Below are 11164 nucleotides of genomic sequence, written 5' to 3'. Positions count from 1 at the left end.
TTAATCGAACATTAAGAAAATTTTAGTATGTGAAATGTCCATAATATATCTTAGTTTCATCAAATAAGATAGTGCCAATTATGTCTCTATTCAAACGAACACTGTTTAAAAAGTACGAAAATACTATTTTCATACATCTTCAAGTCAAAGCTTTCTCTGTAAGCTACAAATCTTTAGGAGTACTAATATAAAAAACATTCACCCCTATATCTGAATCGTCTTAAAAGGTTAGTAAAATAAATTATGCAGACTGATTGTCGACATTTACCAAAAGTTCGACGTTTCATTACGACCCAATAATTTACTCATTTTTAATTCATCCAATGGAACCTAATTCTATAGTCAAAATTCCTCAGAAAACTTCTGTACATGGAAGTTAGTTTTTCTCTATTTAAAGCACATTTTTTAGCATTCGCACAAAAACATCAGCATAATCATTACAGTGGCGTTATCTCGCTTTAAGTAGGTAGATAGATAGATATTTTTGTTAAAGAATAGCAAAGAGTTTTTATACAACGAATATATTCAAACCAAATATCGAATGACATATTTTTTATATAATTTAATTTTTCTATTGTTTACTTTTGATGTATGTCAATTTAAAAATATATAGTCTAAAATTGGATTCAGGACGAATAAGTTGTTTTAATTTTATAAATAGTTTTCACAACATCTTGTTATCATTTTAAAGATTCGTTATTCACGAATAGTATTAGATTTTACTGCCGAATCTACAATTTTCCTGGGCAAATCACAAACGGAACGGGCAGCATTCATGATCGCTCGCCTGACTTCACACTATTCGAAATGCAACATTATCTTGGCTTTACCTTATCACTTGTCAAATTGTCATTGTCACTTGTCAATGCCTAGGTCTTATTACAAAATAATTGTTTGTGCTTATTATGTTAATTGATAAGCAGAAAATGGTTAATAAGTATCCAAAATGTTTTGTAACAGTAGGTACCACACGTTTTGATTTACTAACTGAATACATAACATCAACATCTGTACTTCGTGCTCTAAAACAAATTGGGTGCGTAGAAATAACGTTTCAAATAGGAAACAGCGCTGTTAATCCAGAAGAATACGAGAAAGAAGGTATCAAACTAAGTTTATACAGGTTTAAAGATTCTATACAAGAAGATATTCGTAACGCTGACTTAGTAATAAGTCATGCGGGTGCTGGAAGTTGTTTGGAAGTATTAGAAGCTCATAAACCTCTACTAGTGGTGATAAATGAAGAATTGATGGATAACCATCAGTTAGAATTGGCTGAACAGTTGCAAGTGGATGGACATTTGTATTATTGTACTTGTGATACATTAGAAAACACTTTAAGCACAGTTGACTTCAATTTACTAACTCCATTACCCAAACCAAACTGCTCATTATTTGTTAAATATTTAGATGATGTTTTTAAAGTTAAAACTTTTTAGTGATAATAATTCTAAATGTTTTACACCAGTGACATAAGATAAAGTAATGCTAATAGGAAAAGTTTGTGTAATATGCTTTTTGGGTTATATAAAGAGTAAGTCTTTTAATTTGAGAACTTATTTTTTGTTGAACTCTGATCGTTTCTGACCCATGCACAAATGTAAACATTCATCATCATCACCCTGCCCTTATCCCTATGGAGGGTTGGCACAGTATGTACTACTCCTCCATACATCTCTATCAGCCGTCATATCAAAAAATGGGACCCACCTGCAAGCACTTCCTTTCGATTAAAATATTTTTAGTCGACTTCAAAAAGAAGGAGGTTATTTATCAAAATTGGACCACCAGGGGCGGTGTTTCGCGGTAACACACATAAAAAAAAATACAGTCGAATTGATAACCTCCTTCTTTTTGAAGTCTGCTAAAAAATGTAAACATTGTTGATAGTTAATAAAAATTATTTGTCTAGGCACATTAATTTCATAAGAGGTTACATTTTAACAAACTATTTTTAGAAGGAGGAACCAAAACTGTAAAATTGTTTAAAATGAATCCAGTTATTTATATATCTTTCAAAATTATATTTCTTGTTAATTTTAAGTATAACCAAGAGGTACAAAATAAAAAAAACATGAAATATTCTGTAATAGTATTTAATGGAAAAATACAGATCATTTACAAAAAACACAGAACACAAAACTACTGTTTAAATTATTTTATTTTAGGATTTATATTACAAAGAAATAGCACAACATTTAAACTAGTTTCTTAGCCTCAAAGAAGCTCTTGAGATGCCTCATCTGCCAGTAGCCAATACCAATGAGCACGCCCGTTTGTAGCAGACTCCACCATAAGACACGCTGATTTGTGCTCTCCGATGTCTGCCTGAACCTCTCTTCTCTTTGCTATAAAGAATAAAAAGCATTATATCTAAACCTACATATATAATAGAATATCAAAATAGTATGTTAGGTTATTGAACTCTTGTAACTAGAAAATAGGAAATAAGGTAGTAAGGCAAAGAAAAAGCTAAAATACAGGCAATTTAATCCACTCGATTGTATTTTTATAAGTATGAGATCACATAACTAATCAATTTTAATTCTACTTCTAAAATTAATTTTGTTGGGTTTCTTCAGAGAGTTGCACCGGTTGGAGTTAGTCTGTGTCCTGGTCACAGAGAAAATATGCGCTAGCCGAGGAGTTGCGGAAAATCGGGTCTTACATTTAAATTAACATCTAAATTTTATAAACATTAAAATAAATGGTGGACAGGATATATCTAATTAATAAAATGTAATTGAATCTTTACTAAATAACTTGTGTAATTGCATATAAATTTACCCTTTGATAGCTCTGCTCTTTAGTAATTTGATGCACTTGATCCAATAACTGCCTGATCCTGAGCTGCAGCTCCGACAACTTGTCCTTCTTGGCCACACTTGCATAGTCCACTGCATGCTCACCCACTTGAATGTCTAGATGCACCTGCAATTATCTTACTTATATTATAAATGCAAATGTTTAGATAGATAGATATTATCTAGAGGGTCCCTGTTACTGCTAAACGGATTTTACTGAAATTTGACATAGATGTAGAACATAGTCTGGAAGAATGCATTGGCTGCTTAAGTTTATTTTAATCTTGAGCGGACAAAGTCGTGTGCGACAACTACTGGGACAATAAATATTACTGTGGTCAATTCCAAAAGATTTAGATATGTTGAAATGCACATATAGATATGTTTTACTATGCCTGAAATCAATGCCAGTAATAATTGTTAACACATTCACTACATTCTAGAAAGTGAATTCGCTAGGCAACCTCTGACCTGTGAATGTTACACGAACAGCAGCTTTATATTTAAATTTAACAGTGTAACATTAAAAGAGTGTTTTAACAGCTGCTCAAACAAAGATACAATTCTGCCCAACTGAAAGTTGAGTAAAGAGACTGCCAAAAGACAATTGCTTTCGTAATGTTGATGCATTTATCCAGTGACTAAGTATAAAAAAATATTAAATTGTTTAGAATTAAGAAGCAGAACCCACAACCATATGGGATACTAGCTAGGGAGAGAGTAAAAAATTAATGACAATTCATTAAGGCAATTATAAACCAAAGATTTATTACTTTACATATGATTTAAGCCTTGAATAATATTAATTAGTACTTTCTGTGCCACAGCCTTACACTATGAGTTCACTTCATTCGAAAATCGTAAAGGTATTGAATGTGTTATTGTAATAACTTACTCTCAACTGTGAGCCGCTGAACCATGATGTGCTGTTAGAGTACATGCAAATTACATGTTCACCGGGAGTGGTGGATGTAAATGAGTACATTCCCTCTGATGAGTACACACGGGAGAGTACAATTTTGTCATTAGGGTCTCTGACTTCTACATGCATACCAATACCAGGTGTTGATGGCATAAAACCTCCTGACCTAGGATCATAGAGCTCCACTTTGTAGTTTACTGAAAACAATATATTATGGAGTTGTTAAATAAAATTTAACAATTTTTTGTGAATTTCAAATGAAACTCAACAATAAGCCACATTTTTATAAGCATATTTGAGTGGCTTAACAAAGATTCATCTCTTATCATTATATGTCAAAAGATTATTAGTCGGTATTTCTATTATTTTGTGGTATTTTAGAATATTTCAGCTTTGATTGAAGTACGTAACTATAAATGGTACATATTAAAAAAAATCTACAAAAATAAATTACTTTCATTATAAAAAGGAATGTGTTACCTATAACTGTAGTGTCATCGGGGATTTCTTCTATAAAACATTTTCTTTCACCCTCAGCTATGTGAAAATATAATGCTGATGTTACATCTATTAATAGAAATAATGCTATAAAAGAGGATAATTTGTAAAACATGATGTTTTCGTATTTAGAAATTAAGATCGGCAAATCAGACAAATATATCGACAATATGACATGACACACGTCATCTTACGCTACATTTTGTTTGTTACGATTCACGCTTTAAAATCTTCGTTGGTTTGGTCAAAAAGATAACAATTAATTTGGCCTAATTAAGATTTTTCGAAACTAGTATTAATTTTATCACAATAACATCTAAATTTCCTTATATTTTTTGGTTTTTCAATTAGAATAAGAAAACTGAAAATTTGCATTATGCATGAAACATTTCTGCTTCCTGCTTAAATTTAAAAATGTTGTGTTGATGACGTTTTGACGTATGTTTTTGACACTGACATTGACAAAACAAACGCAATAAAAAACAGAGAATGAATAAACACCATCTGTTTTAATTGGGTTTTTTTATTTTATTCGTATATATTTTACATTGCACCATCTTTAAAATATTGAACACCTACTCTTCTAGTACGAAATATACGTAATTTTTCGTTAAATAAAGAAAATGGATCCAGTTTTTTTGACTGTAGCTATAATTAGTGGCTTAGTTTTAATTATATTTACAATAGCATTTTTACGGAAATTTCAAGACCGACCTCAACGTAAGTTTTAACTTAGCGGGATTATATAATTATAATGTCAAATAAGATTCACAATTTTTAGTTTTATAATTTGTTTTTGTAGCTCGAGCCTCTAAGCCCACAGCAGTTGCGCCGCGCGATGGTGGCCCCAGTAGAGTCCAGGCTGTCAGAAATCAGAGGGCTCGGATGAGGGCTAATGGTAAGCTTTTATATTTTAAAAACCTTAGACACTTAATGTTGACAAAGATGAGGGAGAATCAAATACTAATTCATAATGATTAATATTATCTGCCTAATTAAGCATTCCCAAGTAGTGCCATGACTTTTATTTTCATATTTTTATATTGATTATTATCCTTAAAATGTTAATTACACAGTAATCTAACCGTAACATTGTGCATTACATTAGTAAAATATTTATGTGGCATTGAAACTATTTCAGCTGCACGTCACCAAGCAGCCTTGATTGAAGAGGAGCCTGCGGCAGTAGAAGCAGCAGCAGTTGAAGAAGAGAGTTCTTCTAATAGTCAGAATGTAGAGTTTGTGGACAAAATGGGAGCTAAGGTAATTTTAATTCATAGTTGTTATTTTCATATTTTAAAAGCAAGCACTGGCAATATAAATTGGGTTTATCTTACATCCTCAGTGCCACCTACTGACCCTGTGAGTAAACTTTCATAATGTGAAAATCACAATTGCCAGTCATTATATACCACTGAGAGGCTTATAACCTACCCTAAGTGAAAACCAGAATGGAATTGAATTGTTAAGTTCAAAGGAAAATTACATTAAATGTACACTTCTTGCTAGTAGGCTAAATATGTGTGAATATTCTATAAAGCTGTAAAGAAAAGTCTAAGAAGTCTAAAAAAGTCTGTATCTAAGAGACTGTGTTAATATTGTGATCTTCATACAGAAACGGGCAAAAGTAGAAGCTAAAATGGAAAAGAAGAAAGCAAAAGAAGCTGAAGATCAAATGAGAGAAATGAGGAAAATGGAAGAACAGAAGATTGAAGAAGAAAAAAGAAAACTTGAAGAGCAGAGAGAAGTAAGAATATATTTGTTTATACTCCAATTTCTATTAATAAAAGGATTTCATAATTACTTCAGTGTTTGTACTAGAGAAAATTTGGATTCAATTTTTTTTTTCCATATATTGGTAAAGATACAAATTTAACCAAGCACATAGTAATACACAACTAATAGTTTTACCAATGCATTATAGTTAAAGTTTCGACTCAAAACATTGAAATGCCCATGTATAGTAATGCTTTTGACATTTGATCAGGTGTGTTGCAAATGTAAATTTTACTGTACATAGGAAGAAGAACGTAAAGCTGAAGAAGCTGAACGAAAAGCAGAAGAAGAACGTAAGAGACGTGAACAAGAGGAATATGAAGCGATGAAGGCAGCTTTTACTGTTGAAGGAGAAGGTTACGACGAAAACGAAGAAGAAGATAAAGATAATATGCTTAAAGATTTCATTGATTATATCAAGGTAAGTTAATTAACATTAAGAAAACATAAGTAACAAAAATTTCGTTATAATGGAATGAACATGATCATTGATCATATATATTTTGGCTTTTTTGTTTTAACAAAATGTCACGGATTACTTCTTAACATTAGGTTTTTGAATTAATTTTGATTACAAGGGACCAAACTATCTGTAAAAAGAGAAGTTAATGAATAATTTATGAATTCTAAACTTTTTCCAGGCACAAAAAGTTGGTTTACTTGAAGACTTGGCAGCACATTTCAAATTGAAAACTCAAGCTGCCATAGATAGAATAACTGACCTACAGGCTACAGGTGAACTTACCGGAGTTATTGACGATAGGGGAAAATTTATTTACATATCGCAAAAAGAATTAGAAGATGTAGCCAAATTTATAAAGCAACGTGGACGAGTTTCTATAACGGACTTAGCTGAATCAAGCAATGATTTAATTAACTTGAACCCAGTTCCAGTATCGTAAGATATATTTCGTCACAAAAGCCATGTTAATATATGTAAAGATAGAGTATATATTTTTTTCAGATCTTTTATTGTTCTTTTTATTTTCCCCATTTACCAACAATGCTGCATTGCTTACACCAGTTCTGTAGAAAACCAATCAGTTAAACTTGAAATTTTTAACTCAATTAGAAATTAAAAATACATGTTCAATACAAATGTTTATTAAAATTATAAATTTCAACATATTATTCATCCAATTCATAACCAAACATATCTCTTCCTTTCTCCACTAATACTAAACTTGATTCTTTAATCCTGTCTAACAGTTCTAAAAGTTTCGATTTTGTGAACACCTTGTATAAACATCTATTTTCACCGGCAATTAAATCACTTAATTTGACTGCTTCTTTGTGATTATTAATATCATCATCACTTTGAAGAATCTTTAAAATTAATATAGTAACTTCAGGAATGCACAGTTTTCTCAAAGTTTCCAGTTGCTTCTCTCTTTCTAGCTTTTCTTCTTCCGTGAAGTTTTGGGATGATGTACCATCATTTTCATCTTGCAGCCAACCACCAGGAAATAGCAGGACATCATACAATAATTTTTTTGCATGACGAGACTGATGGTACACTGTATTTTTCCATTGGGCCTTCTGTTGCTTAATAACCGCAGTCCTTTGCTCATGATGAACTTTATCAGAGAAACTTGCATCAGCAGACAAAGGCTCCACATCCTTAGGCATTCCACTTATATACTGCCTGTACCATGTAGCAAAATATTCCAGACCCTCCAAATAAGTTTTCAAACACAAGTATTCTCGAAGTTCTGATGAGTGTGTAATCTTATCATTTACAATGTTTGGAAACATTTTCTTTAAATTTACAATACAAGCTGATGCTGCATCGGTGTTACCTAAGAAAATAAATTTCCTGACCATAGCATTACATAACCAAAGAGCTTCAACTTGTTGGTTTTCTATCAGGGAGAGCCATTCCAATGAAGATATAACATTGTCAATTAATGGTTTATCTTTTTCAACAGCAGTTTGATTTAGGGACATTTCAATATCACCATAACCTTCTTGAATTCCAGCTATACTCTTTAAAATAGCTAGTCGGGCTGATGCAGCTACATCCAACCCTGCATTAATGCCAGCTTTGACAACACCTTCTCTGAAATTACTTTTGTATATTTTATCCATAAATTCTGCATATAAATGTACTTGTCTAGAACTTGGCAGTGTTGAAGTATAATAAGCTATAAGTTCTGGACTTTCCTCTGATCCAGTAATGAGTGTGTTCACCAGCTGAGTGACATATTTCTCCAATACATTATCTCCAATATCATGACGTGGGTCCTTGCCCATCAGTCTCAATACCAGAACCAAATGCGCAAGGAATCTGACAAATCGTTCATCACCATTCTCCAGCCAATTCAAGGAATCTTGCATTATTGCTCTTACATTACCTAGCATCAGATACCTCTGGCAAATCTGATAATTTGATTCTCGTTTACCATTCATAAGTGCTTTAATAGCACTGAATATTTGCTGCAAAGACATTTCATCTAAATGCAGTTCTTTTTGTAACAAATCCATTACGTCTGTAGTAGTAGTATTCGCTTCAGCAGTGGCATGATGCTCATGTAAGAATTTATCCACTCGTGCAACAATTTGTACCCGGAGATGTGCCCAAAGCAAATCTTCCCAATTTCCTTGGCAGATTGGAATAGCACTTGCTAAAGAGCCACACAGAATTGCTATTGTCGCTCGATAATGCATATTTTCTGTAACATTATTAGCTATTCCTAAAGCACACCATTTCCAAAGGTCTCTAGATGGATTTCCAGCTATTTCTACAGGAGAATTTGAATTTTCTCTTGGTAAATAATGAAGCAAGCTCCAGCCTTGCAGTGCAGCACCCCTCCAAGCTTGACCAGCATTGATACAAAGAGACACTGCCTTTTCAAAGTTACCACATCTCACTTCTGTGAAAACTCGCTTACATAAATCATTATCATCCTTCTGATCATCTGAGTGAATAGTTTTCTTTTGACGTCTTGGTGCATCAGGATCCAAACAAGTCACCATAGCTGTATTTTTCTCCTTATTAAACAAACTATTCCCAATAAGTAGCTCATGAAGAGTGTTTCCCCAATGTATATCATTCCCTACTACTGTTGCAGAGGTCTTTGTTGCCTCTTCTTGGTAAGCTGCAGTAGTTTCAAGCCAATTGACCAGCAAAAGCATAAGTCGCAGTTCCGAATCGGTTTTAAATAGAGCGTCGACTAACGTCTGCTGCGACAAAGTTACATCAGTTATCAAACTGTCAAGTGATTCTGGATGCTCTGCTAGTGTATCCGCATACAAACAATATAGAAGTTTCCACGTGTTAGCTTCTTCAGCTAGCCAATAATTTTGCGCATTATATCTATTCCATGGTTCCACAAGCTCCAAAGACTCATAACAAACTTGAGCTAACCTCTGTAATGTATGTAAGACGTCGCTGTGGCGGCTCGATTGTATTATATTAAAGAAAGCTTCACTTAATCCAACGCCAGCATTTCCAACGTTCACAACAGTAGCAGATTCATCTAAAATCTGTCTTAAACTGGTATCGTTTAATTGTCTTGAAATAGATGTATCATTTAATATCGACGATAGATTTAACGTATCTTCTCTGGGTAGTAAAAGTCTAGAACGTTTGTTTTTTAACGGTGTAAATTGGGTCGAGTGCAGTTGAAAACTGTCGTTATTCATAATTACTTTAAAATCTGCACTTTACTAAAAAAACAAACTTATTTGATAAAGTCAAATTGGATCAAAACCGTATTTTTGCTATTTTAAAACTATGGAAGAAACATTGCGCCAAAGAACAGTTTTGCGCGCCTCCAAACAGATTATAAATTTTACATAGTAGCAATAAAGATAATAAATCTTATGTAGAATATAATATGTTGCAATTACAAAATGCCATAAATCCTATAAAAACAACCTATTAAATACCTACCGACTGTTTTAAGTAACGGAAAAGAACACTTAATTCTTGTTCTTTATCTAACGTTTCTGCTTAGTAAATCAACATGATGAAGTATTTTATAACTAACTGTTTAACACTGATAAACTTTCATAGTTTAATCCGATAGTTGAAGATTGCATACTATTTTATTTCTAAAAAAACTACAGAATGGATCATATTGGTGAGTATAACAGAATTTTCTTGGTGTTATGCACTACGACAGGGAAATTTATACTACTTTAATTATCTCTTAGATAATTAAAATAGTCATTAACTCGGCCGTACTTATCTCAGAATTTTGTCGAAAAACGCTCCTTCGCCCGGGTGAGAATAGAAAGTAAAAAGTTTTTAAAATTAAATAGCTTTAAATGTATTGATAACATTTAATTTGAATTTTTCTACCTGTTTAGTAAAAATTAAATAAAACCCTTAATATAATTTTAAAATTCTGAAGAAACTGTATCAAGCATTTGATAGTAATTGGTAACAACTCAAGTTTTACTTTTCTACGCAAGGTAAAAGATTTCAAATATAATGAAAAAGAGCTAACTATTTATATGAGATATTCCGATTTTTAGGACCAAAATTTTTAACAATAAGAAAAAGAGATTTCATTGCACTACATTTTCGTGTCGTACCGTACCGTGTCCTCACTTCACTTCAATCTTTCTTTCCCCCCTTCTTATAGTCGTTGCGTGCAAAGGTAAGATATTTTATTTGTGTAAATAAATAGATTTCCTCATTTAGATTTTTTTTTATTCCGGAAATGAGCTAAGTTAGTACTTTTTACTATTACATCTAAAATAGACTTTTATATATGTATCCAACAAATATAATAAATGTACATTGGTACTTCTTGAAACTTATGAAATTAGTAATTAATTTAACATTTTTTAGGTTTTCAACTTGAGCTAATAATATTATTGAAAGCGATTTAAATACTTAATTATTTGTTTTTATAGTGAAAGTAAAAATAACTTCATATCTACAAAACTTTATTTGTTTTTAAATATTTTACATTGTTATAGTGAAAAAGAATATCCTTATTATTAATATTTTTTTATGTCCAGGAATCAGTTTGAGTTTGCTTTATTAATAATTATGCATTTCTAAATATCAATGTTAAGAAATAAAAATATTGTATAAATCACAAAATATTCAATTTCAGTCTTAACATCCATCACAAGATTTTTATTTGTAAATAAGTTAGAAGATTATAGATAAAATTTAATGTGAAGGTTTGAATTTTTTGTTTTATAT

General features: G+C 31.8%; 4 protein-coding genes across 4 annotated transcripts; 2 read left to right on the top strand and 2 right to left on the bottom strand.

Annotated features, from left to right (window-relative positions):
* The first annotated feature begins 857 nt into the window (after positions 1–857).
* On the top strand, positions 858–1482 carry LOC106717686 (UDP-N-acetylglucosamine transferase subunit ALG13 homolog). Its single transcript, XM_014511596.2, has one exon. The coding sequence runs from the start codon at positions 906–908 to the stop codon at positions 1437–1439; it is 534 nt and encodes a 177-aa protein (XP_014367082.2). The 5' UTR covers positions 858–905; the 3' UTR covers positions 1440–1482.
* Positions 1483–2079: 597 nt separating this feature from the next.
* Positions 2080–4433, bottom strand: LOC106717678 (transmembrane emp24 domain-containing protein eca). Its single transcript, XM_014511588.2, has 4 exons — positions 4207–4433; positions 3700–3923; positions 2788–2931; positions 2080–2348 (listed from the first exon to the last, which is right to left on the bottom strand). Exons 1-4 carry the CDS (start codon positions 4337–4339, stop codon positions 2199–2201), a joined length of 651 nt encoding a protein of 216 aa, XP_014367074.1. The 5' UTR covers positions 4340–4433; the 3' UTR covers positions 2080–2198.
* Positions 4434–4749: 316 nt separating this feature from the next.
* Positions 4750–6912, top strand: LOC106717679 (DDRGK domain-containing protein 1). The gene is made up of 6 exons (XM_014511589.2): positions 4750–4944; positions 5027–5122; positions 5366–5487; positions 5840–5971; positions 6245–6421; positions 6642–6912. Exons 1-6 carry the CDS (start codon positions 4848–4850, stop codon positions 6900–6902), a joined length of 885 nt encoding a protein of 294 aa, XP_014367075.2. The 5' UTR covers positions 4750–4847; the 3' UTR covers positions 6903–6912.
* Positions 6913–7128: 216 nt separating this feature from the next.
* On the bottom strand, positions 7129–9789 carry LOC106717670 (nuclear pore complex protein Nup107). The gene has a single exon (XM_014511581.2). It carries the CDS (start codon positions 9643–9645, stop codon positions 7129–7131), a length of 2517 nt encoding a protein of 838 aa, XP_014367067.2. The 5' UTR covers positions 9646–9789.
* Positions 9790–11164: the final 1375 nt, after the last annotated feature.

The sequence above is a fragment of the Papilio machaon genome, chromosome 11, assembly GCF_912999745.1.
Source record: "Papilio machaon chromosome 11, ilPapMach1.1, whole genome shotgun sequence".
Lineage (NCBI taxonomy): Eukaryota > Metazoa > Arthropoda > Insecta > Lepidoptera > Papilionidae > Papilio > Papilio machaon.
The sequence above is the reverse complement of the archived record's forward strand: the minus strand, read 5'-3'. Positions and strand labels throughout refer to the sequence as shown.

Bases quoted from the DNA above. Each gene is read 5' to 3' on its own strand.
- LOC106717686 (XM_014511596.2), top strand. From the start codon at position 906: ATGTTAATTGATAAGCAGAAAATGGTTAATAAGTATCCAAAATGTTTT.
- LOC106717678 (XM_014511588.2), bottom strand. From the start codon at position 4,339: ATGTTTTACAAATTATCCTCTTTTATAGCATTATTTCTATTAATAGAT. The intron at 3,924-4,206 runs GTAACACATTCC...TATTGTTTTCAG, and splicing joins CGATGACACTACAGTTATAG to TAAACTACAAAGTGGAGCTC. The intron at 2,932-3,699 runs GTAAGTTATTAC...AGATAATTGCAG, and splicing joins TCAGCGGCTCACAGTTGAGA to GTGCATCTAGACATTCAAGT.
- LOC106717679 (XM_014511589.2), top strand. From the start codon at position 4,848: ATGGATCCAGTTTTTTTGACTGTAGCTATAATTAGTGGCTTAGTTTTA. The intron at 4,945-5,026 runs GTAAGTTTTAAC...TTGTTTTTGTAG, and splicing joins ATTTCAAGACCGACCTCAAC to CTCGAGCCTCTAAGCCCACA. The intron at 5,488-5,839 runs GTAATTTTAATT...ATCTTCATACAG, and splicing joins TGGACAAAATGGGAGCTAAG to AAACGGGCAAAAGTAGAAGC.
- LOC106717670 (XM_014511581.2), bottom strand. From the start codon at position 9,645: ATGAATAACGACAGTTTTCAACTGCACTCGACCCAATTTACACCGTTA.